The 17,029-nt window shown below is 42.8% G+C and overlaps 1 protein-coding gene across 6 annotated transcripts in view; it reads right to left on the bottom strand.

Moving 5' to 3' along the window:
• AGFG1 (ArfGAP with FG repeats 1) overlaps nucleotides 1–9,773 on the bottom strand; it is an 88,812-nt gene extending 79,039 nt beyond the window's left edge. For 5 of the 6 annotated variants that reach the window (XM_034955303.3, XM_034955304.3, XM_034955306.4 and 2 more), the window contains exon 1: nucleotides 9,519–9,708. In XM_034955303.3, the coding sequence (XP_034811194.1) occupies nucleotides 9,519–9,685 (167 nt within the window). In that variant the 5' untranslated portion in view covers nucleotides 9,686–9,708. Of the gene's footprint in view, nucleotides 1–9,518 lie in introns of all 6 variants that reach the window. The other variant, XM_034955305.3, reaches the window with a different exon arrangement.
• Between the last annotated feature and the right edge of the window lie 7,256 nt (nucleotides 9,774–17,029).

Raw genomic sequence — 17,029 nt, 5'->3', positions numbered from 1 at the left:
ATCACGAGGTCAGGAGATCGAGACCATCCTGGCTAACACAGTGAAACCCCGTCTTTACTAAAAATACAAAAAATTAGCGGAGCAAGGTGGCAGGCGCCTGTAGTCCCAGCTACGCGGGAGGCTGAGGCAGGAAAATGGCGTGAACCCGGGAGGCAGAGCTTCCAGTGAGCAGAGATCGCGCCCCTGCACTCCAACCTGGGCGACAGCGAGACTCTGTCTCAAAAAAAAAAAAAAAAAAAAAAAAAAAAAAGTAGTGGACAAAATCTAAATCTCTTCACATGCCCAAACCCACAACGAAATGACAGTAAAGGAATAAGAAGGTATTAACCCACAAGAGACAGAGGGTTACCATGATGTGTTTATCTCATACTGCATGCCTGTATCAAAACTCCTATCTTGTGTACCTCATAAATACATACACCTACTATGTGCCCACAAAAATTAAAATAAACAGAGCATCAGAGAACAAGAGAAGAGTCCAAAAGCACACGACAGTTCTTGAATAACAAAATTTGGAAGATTTAAAAACAAAATACCAGCAGTAAGTGACTTTATGGAGAAAGCCAAAACAGAAGCTTCTGCAAAGGTGGGAGAAGCCAACTGGAAACTGATTCCCACCACAGGACGTATCAAGATTTACTGAAGGAACTGGATACAGGTGAGGGCTTAAAGTGGGATCAGAAATCATTAGACTCTCCAGTTCCTTAACAGCCAAAAGCATACTCCCACCAGCCCTAGGCGGGAAGTCTGAAGGAAAGTTTTAAAGAGGTTATACCACAGAGACTTCAAACTCAAGACACTGCTGAAGACTCTTGTTAGGGACCATGTGGAAAGCTGGAGGATTATCTAAGATCGTACACACAGAATGACAGTCACCTCCCTCAACTTGGTTCCCAGAACAGTGGCATCATAGGCTTTTATATTCCCCAAAAAAGAAGATTGGAGAAAATATGTCTGCACTATAAAAAGCGTGAGTTTCCAAACAAATTCAAAAAAAAAAAAAAAAAAAAGCCTAAAACACTGAACAAAAGACCTACACCAAAATACTTCAATATGAGGTTCTGAACAGCAGGAAAAAAAGAAGATCTTACATACTCCAAAAGAGGGAAGAAAAGAAGTGGGTCAGAAAGACTCAGTAATAAGAATAGCATCAGACTTCTCAACAGCAACACTGAAGGTTTGAAGACAACTAAGCAATATATTGAAAGTTCCAAGGGTAAAGTATTTTCACCTTTGTGAATGTAGGCAAACTAATTTTAAAAAGAAGGCAGAATAAAACATTTTCAGTTTTGTGGCTTTCAAAAATGACCTCTCATTCACCTTTCATCAGGAGGCTAATGGAAATGTTGGGGGTCCTGGAAACAGAGCATCTAACATAGGTTACAAGTGAAGGGAATTTCCAGAATGAAGATAGAAGAAAAGTTCTGGTATGAGAGCCGCACAGCAGGCCTAGACAGCAGCATTTCCAGAGCAGAAGATTATAAAAGTACCCAGAAACAGTTTAAAAAAAAAAAAAAACGTAGCTGATGCATCTGATCATATTGAAGGAAGTTCATTGCAGCTCATGCCTGTAATCCCAGCTACCAGGGAGGCTGAGGCAGGAGAATCACTTGAACCTGACAGATGAAAGTTGTAGTGAGCTGAGTTGGCGCCACTGCACTCCAGCCTGGGAGATGGAGTGAGACTCCATCTCAAAAATAAAATAAAATAAAATAAGAAATATGGAAAGACAAGAATTTTTGGAATCTGACAATTACAAGGAAAATTCCTCTTTCCTTTTCTGAACATACACTGTTTCTCCATAACTTACAAACACTGGTGTTGCATCTCCCCCTAGAATCGTAAAAATAAATCTATTACCTCTCCCAATGCCTTAAATTACCCAATGACAGTGATCATGTGTACAGCTCCCCCACTGTCTAATCTTTTCTTCTTTAAGCTAGTAGCATTTTTGGTTCCTGCAAATGTTCCTCTAATACATAGTTTCAAACTTCCTTACCATCTTGATCAGATTCCTTGGAGCATGCTCCAGTTTGTTAACATTCCTCTTAAAACAAGCAACCAGAATAAAAGCAAGGTATAATTACGACCTCTACAAAACATGTATGGTGTCAATCAAAAAGATTGCTATCTTAGTCAGAAGTCTTTGAGCAAAGTATGTTCTAACACAAACAAAAACTAATTCTCTGTATTTCAAACAACTCAAATAAGTTTCCTGTCCCCACTGAATAGCTCATGAATTTCATTCTAATGTTCAATCAGGTGTCTTTAGCAATAGTTCTCATGTGTAAGGTTGTAAAAGATGTCACAAGGAACATGCTATTAATGTAAGTACTCAAAGTTATAAATGATTTGAAAACGTTTTTACATACATTAAAGGTATCCAAGTTGTATTTCCCTAGACAATCATCACTTTGATTTGAATTAGAAAACACATTCAAGTGGGGGAAAAAATGAGGGGGAGTAGTAACACCTAGTCCCGAATATTTCCATAGGAGTTTCTCACAAATGTGAACATCATGCACGCTGCACAGAAAAGAAGGAAAATATCAAATAAGGAGATTTGCCTGTTTTCCAAAGAATGCTATTGGAACAGATACAGAGGTTTCTAAAGAGACGATGATTTTCAAATTGAGATCCAGAGGTCGGCAAGTTCTTTTAAAACAATGTCTTAATTCTTTTCATTTATAATGCACTAATATTATAAAATTTAATGTAAATTTAATCTAAACTGTATTTTATCCACTTTGAAACTAAAAGCCAGTGTTTAAAAATCACATGCCAAAAATGATGGATGAATGAATAGGGAACAGAAAAAGGCTTAACATGGCAATAATGCCTTTATACTCAGTTATGGTCAAATGATGTCACCACACCCTGAATGCTGGAGTTTTCCCAGTATAAAAGGTACCCACAGCACTATACAGAAGAGTCCTTCTTATCCAATTTGCTGGTTAAATCTATGTTTCTCCTTCCCTCTGAGAAACCTAAAGTTAATGCCTACTGCACAATGAACATTCACGGCTAGAAGGCCACTTTCTCCTGCTCCTCTCTCAGGAGAGAGTGAGTTTTATGCTTATCAAAATTTGTCTGGTATAGTATTTGGTAATATAGTTGGTACAGTACTTGGTAAGTATATAGTTTAAGTGAATGTCATGTAAAACAATGGCATGAGTGAGAAGAATTATTTCCATGTAAACTAAGTATTTTTAGAGACTAAAACAAGTCACTAGGATAAGCTGTTATTTGACCATGGAAAAGAACTGTAAAAGACTGAGAGAAAAATCATAAAAATCTAGAAGAATTCAGCATTCAAACTGTTTTATAAGTACATTAAAATGCTAAAAATCATAAATAGTACAGCATGAGTCTGGGTTATATTAGGGGACAAAGAATCTAATCAGTGGACCCATATTCAAAGCCTTATGTGCCAGCAAATTAACAGTTGTATGTTAAAATTTAAAAACCTAAGCTTGAGGCAGGGCATGGTAATTCACGCCTGTAATCCCCACAATTTGGAAGACCAAGGTAGGAGGATTGCTTGAGCCAGGAGTTGGAGATCAGCCTGGGCAACATGGCGAAACCCCATCTCTACAAAAATTAGCTGGGCATGGTGGCACGCGCCTGTAGTCCCAGGTACCTGGGAAGCTGAGGTCGGAGGATCACCTAAGCCTGGGGAGGTCAAGGCTGCAGTGAACCATGATAATGCCACTGCACTCCAGCCTGGGCGACAGAGTGAGACCCTGTCTCAAACCAACAACAAAACCCAAACAAACAAAAAAACCTATGCTTGCTAAATATATATATTATATATGTATATATAATAGATACATGTATATGTATGTGTGCATGTATGTATTTTTTTTTTTTTTTACTGATTGCTTGCTTTAACTGAATTTTTTGATAAACTTATCCACTATCAAACTTGACTGCATACAATGAGGGGTTCTAATTAGAATTCAAATATAAAAAATAGCACGAGAATTACGGCACACGGTAGTATGCACATGCCAAATTGAAAAGAATCGCTGTTGGAACGGCACCATCATTCCCATTGAATTCAGAATACACAACAGTATTTTCTCAATGAAACTCAAAAATAAGAACACACATTTTGGAGCTAAGAAGTTCCCTAAAAATAATAAAAAGCATGACACAGACATAAAACAAACATTTATGATGCATCATAAAATATCTATTCTGGGCTGGGCATGGTGGCTCATGCTTGTAATCCAAGCACTTTGGGAGGCCGAGGTAGGTGGATCACCTGAGGTCAGAAGTTCAAGACCAGCCTGGCCAACATGGTGAAACCCCATCTCTACTAAAAATACAAAAAAAATTTAGCCAGGCATGGTGGTGCATGCCTGTAATCCCAGCTGCTTGGGAGGCTGAGGCAGGAGAGTCGCTTGAACCTGGGAGGTGGAGGTTGCAGTGAGGTGAGATCGCGCCACTGCACTCCAGCCTGGGTGACGAGTGAAACTCCGTCTCACAAAATAAAAACAAAAAAAAGAAAAAGTCTTTTTTCTGCCATTTGAAACACAATGAAGTAAAATCTACCATTTAAATCCCCAAAATATAGAATTCACAACAATTTACGGTAACCATGGTAACCATACATTCTTTGGTGGTGGAATCAGCATCAGTTCCAGATCCCAACTTCTAGCAGGTTATAACAGCAAAACACTAAGAGTGTGCACTAATTTTACAACTTAAAGTTGAGCTTGGATAATAGTACCTTCCTCACATCACTGTTACTAGAATGTCTGTCATACAGCTAGCACTCAATAGTTTTTTTTTTTTTTTTCAATAAATACTTTAACTGTTGTATCTCCAGCACATGGGCTAGTATCTGGCACTTAATAAATATTTGCTTAAAATAAAAAATTTGTCCTTCACAATCGAAAAAGTATCTAGGCCAGGCGAGGTGGCTCATGCCTGTAATTCCAGCACTTTGAGAGGCCAAGGCGGTGGATCACCTGAGGTCAGAAGTTTAAGACGAGCCTGGCCAACATGGCGAAACCCAGTCTCTACTATAAATACAAAAACTAGCTGGGCATGGTGGCGGGCGCCTGTAATCCCAGCTACTTGGGAGGCTGAGGCAGGAGAATGGCTTGAACCCGGGAGACAGAGGTTGCAGTGAGCCGTGATCGTACCACTGCACTCCAGCCTGGGTGACGGAGTGAGACTATGTCTCAAAAAAAAAAAAAGAGAGAGAGAAAGTATAAAATATTTTGGCCACTTACTCTAAATACTTAACTGAATGTGGCCATATCAGAGTATCCAAAAAACGTAAAAAAGGAATTAAGAATATAAATCCCTGCTCACTGTGACCTCACAAGGTCCTGAATATTATACACAGAGCTCCAAAAGAGCATCTGATTTGCAATCCATCCTAATGCTACTAATTGTATAAAAACATTAAATACCTCTTTTCATCTGTCATCTAAAAAAAATTAAAATTCTTGTAATATTCATCTCAAGAGTCAAAATGCACACAGAATCAACAGAATATAAGTTACTATCCAGCTACATTTATTACCTGTGAAATTTCAAGCTTAAATGCACTGTCCACATAAAATAGATGGTATTAAGAGTGGCAACCTCTTTCTCAAATGTTATTTTTTATTTTATCTAAACCCTCACTGAAAAATTTATGGATCACTTTTTAAGGCTAGGACAATCTTTTATATTACATATCAATTATACTAATGTTTATAGTCTCCATAAAACAAATAATTTAGTCTAAAACTAGTCTTTAAATCAACTAGAAGTTATTTAACATGAAGGCCATTTTTACTGTTGGCTATATTTTAAATGTCTGAAGTGTCCATTCAGAATTTTAGGGATTTCCATAAATACAACAAGAAAGACAGTGAAAGATAGTGACAAACCAATCAGTTAGGATGCCTTCATCATTCTGCCTCAGTAACAAATAGTTTAACTGCATCTAACTCTGAAGTTCATTTTAAAGTTTTACAATCTAAATTCAGTTACACTCTGAATGAACATCATTCAAGCATATAGGACAGTCATCTGAAAAAAAAGAAACAAGAAAGATTAACTCCAAGTCTAGTAACATTAACAACAAGATGCTAGTTCAATTTATTTTTAAAAAAGGTATTAGTATAAATGATAGAAGGTATGTCACTATCCTAAAATTTAGAATTCATGATAGTGGATACTATTTGCTATGTATTCATATTTTCCAGGTAAATCAAGGAACGGCAGCTAGCATGCCTTATTTCAATATTTGTAACTCCAGTGCTTAGCCCTATCCTCAAATACGGTATGTGCTCAATAAGTAAATACAGTAACGATGTGTATCATTGAATCCTCTTAACAACCCTGAGCTATATGATATCTTCTTAACATAAATAAACTGAGGCTACAAGGATGGATCTGGGCCAATCTGCATGTAGTGGCCTAGCATAACACCTTGCCCTAAGCCACGAAGCTAGTAGCATTGTCAAAATCTGACTTCAAAATTCATATTCTTTCAATTATACCATGTCATCTAAACATCAGATACATAATTATTAAACCCAAGAGTTATATTATTCTTCCTAAATTATTTTCCTGCACTATTGCTTGTCAAAGAAAAAAATCTTCAGAAGCTATTGTCCCTCCAACGTTCTGCAGTAGACATTTGATGGTTGCCACTCTAGTCTTCATTCCCTACATCCCAAGAATTCTAGATTTCAGATTTGGGAACTCTATTTGGGGATCCTTGTGACAATGAAGTCAGGTTAGAACATATGTCCAGTTGTGGCATGATCTAAGCTAACCCAATCAGAGGGAAATGCAGAACTTCTGAAAGTATTGGACCAACGACATAATTAAGGCAGTATACCCAGGAGCTGGGGACAACCATACTCGAATGAGGAAAATCTAGGCAATATTATTAAGCCACTGTATAGTTTTACTTTAAAATCAATCAATAAACCCTTCATATTTTTAAACCAATTAGATTCCGGTTTTGAGTTACAACCATAAAATCCAAAGTGACAGATTTTCATTAGGATATTTCTTATTTAATATCTTTCACATACAGTACTGTTCCCTTACTCATGGCATGTCCTCTTCCTTGATGCTTCTCATCTATAGGGCACTTGCTATATACCAGGCATTACGTGAGATGTTTAACATACATTATTTTTAATACTGAAGACAAATCTACATCCAAAACCTACAAGGGAAATCTTATCCTCACTGTTTCATATATGAGAAAAATCAAGCTCAAATAGATTGAGTGACATTCTCAATACCGTATAACTAATACTTGGAGTCAGGATTCAAAGCCATGTGTACCTAGCTCATAAGTACTTGATCTTTCAAACATATGAAGCAGAATTTCTCGTTAAAGGTCTTTGCTCAGGCATCAACTCCCAGAGAAGCTGTATCATTTACATATTTCCTGGCTATCTCATTCACAGAAAGGAAATAGTACAATATATTGTAACTCTACGTTTACATACTTACAAGGCACGCTCCATAAAACAGTTAAGATCCAGGTAACTTATGACACAGGACAAGTAGGCAATAAATATTTGTGGAATGACTCAATAGAGAAATGAAGTCCTATCTGCCACAGATTAAGTTCCATTAAGATAAATAATTGTCATTATACTGAGATATCCTTTTATGCACAATGTTTCTGAAATGTGGTATCTAGGAAGAAATTTGAAAATATTTCCTTGATATTACATATTTGCTGCTGTACTTACAAAGACTACACAGAAATGTCAGAAATCCGGAAGTGTAAATATATGTATTTTTTCCAAATCAAATACTTTACATGGATTAAAGGACCTGTGTTTAGTAAAAGCAGGACATACATCTTAACCATGTAATAAAAATCAAATACAATTACAATTGTTCTATTGGCTTCATTTTGGAACCAATATTGTCCAACGTAAGTAACAACTTTCTAGCTTAACTCCTTTTTCTGTAAATGAAATGCATGAACCAGGCTACCTCCCTGATATCACCTAGCTCTGTGATTCTGTAGTAATTCGAGAATATTATTAACTGGCAACTTCTCAGAGTGTTTCCCTGGCCACACAGCCTAAAAGTAACCATGAGCACTCTCCTATCAAACAATTTTCATGTTCAGCATAGTACTTGCCCAAGACATTTTTCTTACTTTTGCATCCCCACTGGACTGTAAGAACCAAGAGAACAAGACTTTGCTATATTTATTGGCACACCCCAGGGCCTTACACAACCTAATAGGCACCAAAAAAAATGTCTGCTGAAGAAATAACACTCATGTAACACTAATAATGCCTCTTTGCCCAACTTTAAAAAGCAAATAGTACATACTAGACATGTTCTGCATTTTCTAAGTTTTAAGAAATCAATTTTCCCACATAAAGTATTATGTGCTTTGTATTAATCTTACAAGCAAAGGTTTTAAAAATACTTAGTAACTGCCACGTTGTTAGTAACTTTAAATACAAGATAATAATATAAAAGCATTTTATCAATTCCAAAACCACCTGCAAATTTTCCAAATGAAATTGCACGGCAATAAAAATCTTTATCAAAATAAAGCTTAATGAAGCAAAGAACAACAAACACAAATCATCCCAGTAACTCAGGACGGTAGTGTCTTTCTGAAATCATGGTGACTTGCTAGCTCTCCTCATTTCTGTGTACAGCCAGGGCACTCGGGTATTGATAGCGAGATACAGATAAATCTCACAGATAACTCCATCATATTTAGAATCACACAGCTCCTAGTGGGTACCTTATTGCCATTAAAACTTTCCCCCAACTCCTCAACACTCTCTTCGGACCATAAAACTAAAATCCCACAGCTTCAAATCTGCTCCTCTGCCTCCCCCTCCCGCAATTAATCCTTTCGAACTTTTCCCAGGGGATTCACATCTGCCATCAGGATGCTTTCATCCTGCTACTATTCCCAAGTGCCTGCTTCCTCCCAGTTACCTAGGTACTCTCGACCCAGAAAAAAGGCACGGGCGAGGCAGGCGTCCCTCCCTCCCACCCCAGCTTCTCCCCGACCCCCAGCAGGAGCGCCCAGCAGGTGCCTCGCTCCGCACCGCCGCTCCCGGGCCGCTGAGAGGCGGGGCACACAAAGGACCCGCATGGACCTCCCCCCGGCCTCCTAGCGTCTTCCCCCACCTCCCACAGCCCGGCGCCCCGGGTAGCTGGAGAACGAGGGCGGCGGCCGCAGGCTCGACGGAGACCAGGGACGCTCGCCCCGCTCGCCCCCTCCCTGACCCCAACCCCGCCCACGTCCCACCCACGAAGGCTGCCCAGAACGTAAACCCTCGCCCGGCAAAACCGAAAACGCATCCCCAGCCCGGCTGCCCGGGCCCTGCGCATCCAGCCCGCAGCCTCCCACGCCGCGCCCGCCAGCCGGCGCCCAACGGCCGCCCCCGACCGCCTCCCACGCCACCCGGCGCTTTCCCAGCCCCGGAAGGGTCCCGGTCCCGCCGCCCGCTCCACCACCTCCCGGGAAGGGCCCGACACCCGCCCGGCCGCCCCGCACTCACAGGCTGCCGGAGCAGGAGGTACACACGAAGGAGCCGACCGTCATGTTAACGTAGGTGGGGCCGCGCTGGTCGCAGTCGAAGCACTTTCGGTTGTGCGGGAGGCCGGTCATGTCCCGCAGCATCTTCAGGTGCTTCTCCTCCTGCTTCCGCTTCGCGCTGGCCGCCATGGCCGCGGCGCCAAGGGAGGAGGCCGGCAGGGCCGGGAGCCGGGCAGCGCTGCGCCGGGGGCCCGCGGTCCCACGGGCCGCCCTGGCCGCGGCCGCCGCCCTCCGTCTGCGCGCGCCGCCCGCGCCGGACCCGGCCGCAGCGGCTTGGCTGTACTGGGCTCGACGCGGCCCGGGCGCTGTGGTACGCGGGCTGACGGGCCACACCAACCGGCCCAGCCGGGACAACCGCCGCCGCCGCCACCTTCCCGACTTCTCCTGAGGGGAAAAGACGAGGAAGGGGACGGCAAGAGGAGGCCCGCCCCGGGCGGCCGGTAGCCAAGTGTCCGCTGGCGCCCTCTGCTGGCCAGGAGGAGTCACTGCGGCCTCGCTGAGGCATGGGCCGGGTCTGGAGCCAAGTAGGGAAGACACAATGGTGATAATAATATTAATAATAGACAATATTTATTGAGCGCTTATATATGCAAAGCGTTTCACATGGGTTACCTTCCCCTTCTGTTTAAAACTCTTCAAGGGCTTTCCACTGCTTTGAGTATAATTCCAAATTCCTCACCGTGCCCTAAAAGTGCTCCATAGTCTAGCCCAGTCAACCTCATTCTTCATCGTCCTCACTCAGCCACACTGGATTTTGAGTTTTCTGAACACAGCAAGCTCCTTTCTGACTCCTGCAGGACCCTTGCCCTTGCTCTTCTCTCTTTATCTTTGGGCCAGCTAATTTGGGGGGGCTTGGGGTGTCCTGTGCACTGTAGGATACTGGGCGGCGTTCCTAGCCTATACCCACTAGATACAAGAACAAACCCCCCAATTCCCATGGCTGGCAACCAAAAATCCCCAGACATTGCCAAAAGTGGAGGGAAGTTTAGGGCGGTGCAATCACCTGGCTTGAGAACTGCTGCGTGTGGAAACCCGGATCATCCATAGCTGACATCCTCTAAGTCAGGTGGGGCTCAGATGTCACCTCCCCCGCCAGACTGTCCCAGATCAGCCGAGTTAATGTTGCAGCTCACCTTTCTCGAAGTTGCTCTCCATCAAATTGCTGCGTTGTATTTTCGTCTCAGTTCTAGCTATTTGAAATACTGCATCTTATTTCGTGTTCACCATGGGTGATCTGGACTCTCCCTTTAGGCGCTAAACAGCCTGGCCCCCGTATTTTCTGTGCCACTCCACCCCATTCCCCTCGCAGAGCTGGAGACTAGGTGTTCAATGTCGACGGAATGAATACATGAAATCGTTCATGTAATCTTCACAACAACCCTTCGAGGTGAGCGTTATTGTTATTTACATTTTACAAAACAGGAAGATGAAAGCCTGAGGGATTAAGTAAATTTACCCAAGGGTGCCTATGGCGAAGCTCAGTTCCAACCCAGACAGCCAGACTGCAGGACCCAAATCCCTCAGTCACTGCAACAATCAACTTCGTCTCTCGTTTTCCAAAGGAGTACAGGGAGACCCAGAGAGCTGAAGTTCTCGAATCACTGGGCTGGTGAATGGGTTAGAATCTACGTTTCCTAACAGCCGAGACCCACCTCCACATCTCTCATGAAAGGGACTGGGTGAATCAACAAAGTGAGACTTCATATTAATATAATACTACTAATAATAATTAATGTTTTTAATATTAAAAGAAATGGACAGATAGATTGGCCAATGAATGTTTTTAAACTTTTCTATTATGGAAAATATCAAACTACCATGAGCCCATGGACCACTTTCAACAATTATTAAGCCCATGGCTAATCTTGCTTTATAAATACCTCAACCCTCCATCCCCTCTCCTACTATTTTAAAGCAAATTCTAGGTTTCGTACCATTCATCTAAATGGTACATAGTTCCATTTGTATCCCTAAAAAATAAAACTTTATCTCTTTCAAACTTAGCCATGATACCGTTAGCATATCTAAAAAGTTAACAATAGGCTGGGCACGATGGCGCACACCTGTAATCCCAGCACTGTGGGAGGCCAAGGCAGGTGGATTACCTGAGGTCAGAAGTTCAGGACCAGCCTGGCCTACATGGCGAAACCCGGTCTCTACTAAAAATATGAAAATTAGCCAGGCATGGTGGCATGCACTTGTAGTCCCAGCTACTCGGGAAGCTGAGGCAGGAGAATCACTTGAACCTGGGAGGCAGAGGTGGCAGTGAGCCAAGATTGTGCCACTGCACTCCAGCCTGGGCAATAGAGCAAGACTCCGCCTCGTAACAAAAAAAAAAGTTAATAACTCCTAAAGATCATCAAATATCGCACTAGTGTTTAAGTTGGCAATTATCAATATTTTAATGAGATTTTTACAGTTTGTTTGAACCCACTCCTTGCAACTGGGTAATATGTCTCATAAGGTGTCTTTGGGTCTCTCCACCATCTCTTTTTTTTTTAATTATAATTCATTTGTTTTAGTAATTGGGCGCTTTATTCTGTAGAGTTTCTCATAATCTGTATCATTTAACATGTCCCTCTATTCTATTTCCTACAAATTGGTAGTTAGATCTAGTTCACTAGTATCCAGTTCAGTATTTTTGCGGGGCAGGCATTCATTTCATTGTGTTCTTCCATCAGGAGGGACATAATTGAGGAGAGGATATCTTTTTCATGATGTTAGTAACCATTGATGATTAATGTCTAGATTCATTAATTCATTAATGATTAGAAAATACTGATATTCTAATTCTGCCATTCTGGCTGGGTGCGGTGACTCACGCCTGTAATCCCAGCACTTTGGGAGGCTGGGGCAGGAGGATCATCTAAGGTCAGGAGTTCGAGACCAGCCTGGCCAACATGGCGAAACCCCGTCTCTACTAAAAATACAAAAATTAGCTGAGCATGGTGGCGGGCACCTGTAATCCCAGCTACTCGGGAGGCTGGGGCAGGAGAATCGCTTGAACCCAGGAGGTGGAGGTTGCAGTGAGCTGAGATCCCACCACTGCACTCCAGCCTGGGTGACAGAATGAGACTCTGTCTCAAAAAAATAAAAAATAAAAATAAATAAATAAATAAATAAAACTAATTCTACCATTCCTTCATTTATCAGCTCAAATTTTCTATAAAGAAAAAATTTCCCCTCATCTACCATTTTATTTGGTATAGTACATGTCAGAAAGGCAGGATAAATATTTGATTCCTTTATTCACAAATTTTCAAAATAATGTATTGGTTTCATTTCACCTTCCAGTGGTGATCAATATATACAGACAGAGATATATAGATATATCTATATTTATATTTCGGAGACAGGGTCTCACTCAGTCACCCAGGCTAGAGTACAATGGTACAATCATAGCTCACTACAGCCTCGAACTCCTGGGCTCAAGTACTCCTCCTGCCTCGGCACACCCCCTCAAGAAGCTAGGACCACCACTCCCGGCTAACTTTTGTATTTGTTGTAGAGACAAGCTGTCGCTATGTTGCCCAGGCTAGGCGATCAATATTTTTAAAGTGCTATTACAAACTCAAGGATTTAAATGTATTTAATATATTTTACATCCCCAATGCTCACATTGTCTCATCATTGGCCAGTGGGAACCACTGAAAGCTGGCTTTTGAGTATTTTGACAAGACCCTTGACTTAATCCTGAAGTCAACTGAAGTTTTTGTTGTTGTTGTTGAGATGGAGTCTCACTCTGTTGCCCAAGCTGGAGTGCAGTGGTGCAATCTCAGCCCTGTCTCCTGTGTTCAAGTGATTCTCCTGCCTCGGCCTCCCAAGTAACAGGGATTACAGATGCCCCCGACACCACACCCAGCTAATTTTTGTATTTTTAGGAGAGATGAGGTTTCAGCATGTTGGCCAGGCCGGTCTCCAACTTTTGACCTCAAGTGATCCACCAGCCTCAGCCTCCCAAAGTGCTGGGATTATAGGCATGAGCCATTGAGACTGGCCCTGGAGTTATATTCTGACAGGGCCTCAGGCCATTCAAGAGATGAAAGCAATGTTGAATTCTTGACTGATCCAAACAGAAGGCTTACTGACCAGCCCCATGCTGGCTAAATATGACACCCAGCAGTCTCTTATTCATAACCAACAAATGCCCTCACGCCACAGCCAGTGGCTTATTTGTTTCTATATTTGCAGCGCTCCTTTGTCATTTGTTTGTTCTCTGGTTGCTCATCTCTCCATGGTCTATCATCTGATAAATTCCAAAATCAGAAGGCATGGCTGTAGCACCTTATGTATGCAAACAGTGGAATGAGTGGTTGGTTGATTATTGTGTTTTTGTTGTTTTAAAGAGACAGGAGTAAGGCTGGGCACAGTGGCTCATGCCTGTAATCCCAGCACTTTGGGAGGCCAAGGCAGGAGGATTGCTTAAGCCCAGGAGTTTAAGACCAGCCTGGGCAACATAGTAAGACCTTGTCTCTACAAAAAGAAAAAAAAAAATTGATTAGCTGAGTGTGGTGGCATGTGCCTATAGTTCCAGCTACTCAGGTGGCTAAAGCCAGAGGATTGCCTGAGCCCAGCAGGTTGAGGCTGCTGTGAGCCATGGTCGTGCTACCGCACTGCAGGCTGAGTGACAGAGCGAGTGCTACCGCACTGCAGGCTGAGTGACAGAGCAAGACCCTGTCTCAAAAAAAAAAAAAGAGAGAGAGAGAGACAAGTGTAGGTGCAGTATTTCCAAACTATAGACCTGTAGGAAGGTGAATGTTTTCCTCAAGCTGAAAGTTTATACAACCCTTTTGGATGTTAGCTGTTTCATGCCATACATAGTATCAAAGTTGGTTTCTACTTTAAAATATCCCAAGGCGAGTTTGCTATGTATCAAGCAAGACTACTTATTTACTTTAATTTCCGTAACTTTCATAACAACGCAGAAAGAGGTATTATTACCGCTGTTTTATATATGAGGAAACTAAGGCTCTGAAAGGCTGGCCTGCCCAAGGCCATGCCAGAAGTGAGGCATGAAGCCAGGATTCAAACCCAGATCTGGCTGCCAAGGCACCAGCTTCTGCTTCCAGTGACTGAAGACTGATCCTGCTTATTGGACTTGCAAAGCAGAAATTACCTTTAGAGATGTTAACACTGCAGCCAGAGTAATCTCTTCAAAATCCAAATGTGATTCAGATGTCCCCAGTTCCCTCCCCCTACTTAAGCTTTTGCATTGCTCTTAGGATGAAAGAAAACCTCGGAGGCTCAGACGCCCTGCACAGGCAGCCTCCTTCCTGCTCACCCTAGGTCTCTCCCAGCCTAGCCCAGCACCCCCCAGCAGCGCCCACCTGCCCTCCGCCGCCCCCTGGCCTCTGCCCCATGCCCCAGTGCCTTGGGCACCATTCTAAGTCCCCACCACTCTGCTCCAGCCCTACTTCCTCTCAGTTCTTTACATTCTCCTGGCTCCCACCACAGGGCCTTTGCACACACTATTTTTGTTGGTAAAAATGGTCTTCCATCTCCACTTTCCCTTCTCAACCATAACAGATCCAGCTTAATATCCATTTTTCAGAGATCCTTTCCTGACATGCCTAAACATGTCACACCTCATTATATGTACTCATAGCCCCACGGGCCTCTCCTTTATAGCATTTGCTGCTGTGGCTACTTACATTGCTTTGTGATTTTCAGTTAGGGCCCCTCTTCCTTCCCCCCAGCCCCATACACTGCAGGCCTCCTCCGGGAAGGGACCAAGTCTGTGTTTGTCCACTACTGTTTCTCCAGCACTCACTGTGAGACTTGGCACTTAGAAAGGGCTCAGTAAATATTGGTTGGATGAATAAATAGATGCAGCAATGAGGAGGCAGAGATAAAGCTTTCCTCACTTTGATGCAGCAGGTTCAGCATTCTGTGTATTGTTGTCTCTGCTGTTTTGGCTCCCAGAATGACTACAGTTCTGTCAAAGCTACAACGGTTTTGTTAAGGAACTTGCAAATTCTGGAATCAGACTTCCAGTGGTAAGAATCTAAAACCTCCCTGAATGCTGTCTGACTTGCTTAAAGGTTCTTGGCCTGTCTTATCACTAGTGGTGAGTCAGAGACTATATCCCCGACAAACCCTGGTGTTTGGAGAGGCCCCAGGGAGCCAGGGAGCCAGCAGCAAGCTGCCAGGTCATCTTAGACTGCTCCACCCTCCATGCCTGCAGGCAAGGCCCCAAGAGGAGGCCTCCTGTTTACTTGAGAGCAAAGCAGGACTAGCAATAACCAACATCATGGAATGGCCAGTGGTGGCTTTGTCCCTGGAGGGCTTTCCATTCATAAAGGACCTCAATTTAGACTTTTCTTTTTTTTTTTTTTTTTTTTTTTTGTGACAGAGTCTTGCTCTATTGCCCAGGCTGGAGTGCAGTGGCACCATCTTGGCTTGCTGCAACCTCCACCTCTTGGGTTCAAGCGATTCTCCTGCCTCAGCCTCCCAAGTAGCTGAGATTACAGGTGTGAGCCACCATGCCTGGCTAATTTGTGTGTGTGTGCATGTTTTTTTGTTTTCTTTTTTTTAGTAGAGACAGGTTTTTGCCATGTTGGCCAGGCTGGTCTCAAACTCCTGACCTCCAGTGATCCTGTCACCTCAGTCTCCCAAAGTGCTGGGATTACAGGCATGAGCTGCTGCGCCTGACTTAGGTTTAGACTTTTGACAATATCTCTGAGTTACTGCAGTGTCAGAAAGATCCATTGACAGAATAGAAAAAAGATGTTGCCGGTCATGTCCCACACCATTCTTGCCACCTGCATTGCACTCATATTTTTAGTAAGTCTTGGACCTACATTGTGAATAGTGCAATTACCGTGTTTTCTTTGTTTACTTGTATATTGTTTAATATTAGTTTAATATTAAACAATATATTGGTTAAGTTTAACTATTTTAGAATATGCCACAGCTTGGGGAGGCCCTGTTTTGACATCTCTTCATGTTTTAATATTCTGGGACCCTCAAAAAAATTGAACTGGTCACAAAGCAAGCTACCTTCTTCCCCAAGCCCCCACGTTGCTGATCGGCTTTCCCTAGCCCCAAGTCTTAGAGCACAGAGCCTCTCTCAGAAGCCCCTAAATCCTCTCTTAAACACTCAGTTTCAGTCAGGTAGCTCTGGGTGGCTGGGGACCCTCAATATTGTTCATTCTTTTTTTTTTTTTTTGAGACAAGATCTTGCTGTGTCACCCAGGAATACAGTGCAGCAGCCTAATCATGGCTCACTGCAGCCTTCGACTTCTGAGCTCAAGTGATCCTCCAGAGTAGCTAGGACTACAGGCATGCACCAACATGCCCTTCTAATTATTGTTTTTAATATTTTTTGTAGAGACCGGGGTCTTGCTGTGTTGCCCAGGCTGATCTCGAACTCCTGGCCTCAAGCGATCTTGTTGCCTTGGCTTCCCAAAGTGCTGCTATTACAGGTGTGAGCAACTGTGTCTGGCCTCAATACTGTCCATACTTAGAGTCTTC

Source organism: Pan paniscus, chromosome 13 (assembly GCF_029289425.2).
Source record: "Pan paniscus chromosome 13, NHGRI_mPanPan1-v2.0_pri, whole genome shotgun sequence".
Classification (NCBI taxonomy): Eukaryota; Metazoa; Chordata; class Mammalia; order Primates; family Hominidae; genus Pan; species Pan paniscus.
The sequence above is the reverse complement of the archived record's forward strand: the minus strand, read 5'-3'. Positions and strand labels throughout refer to the sequence as shown.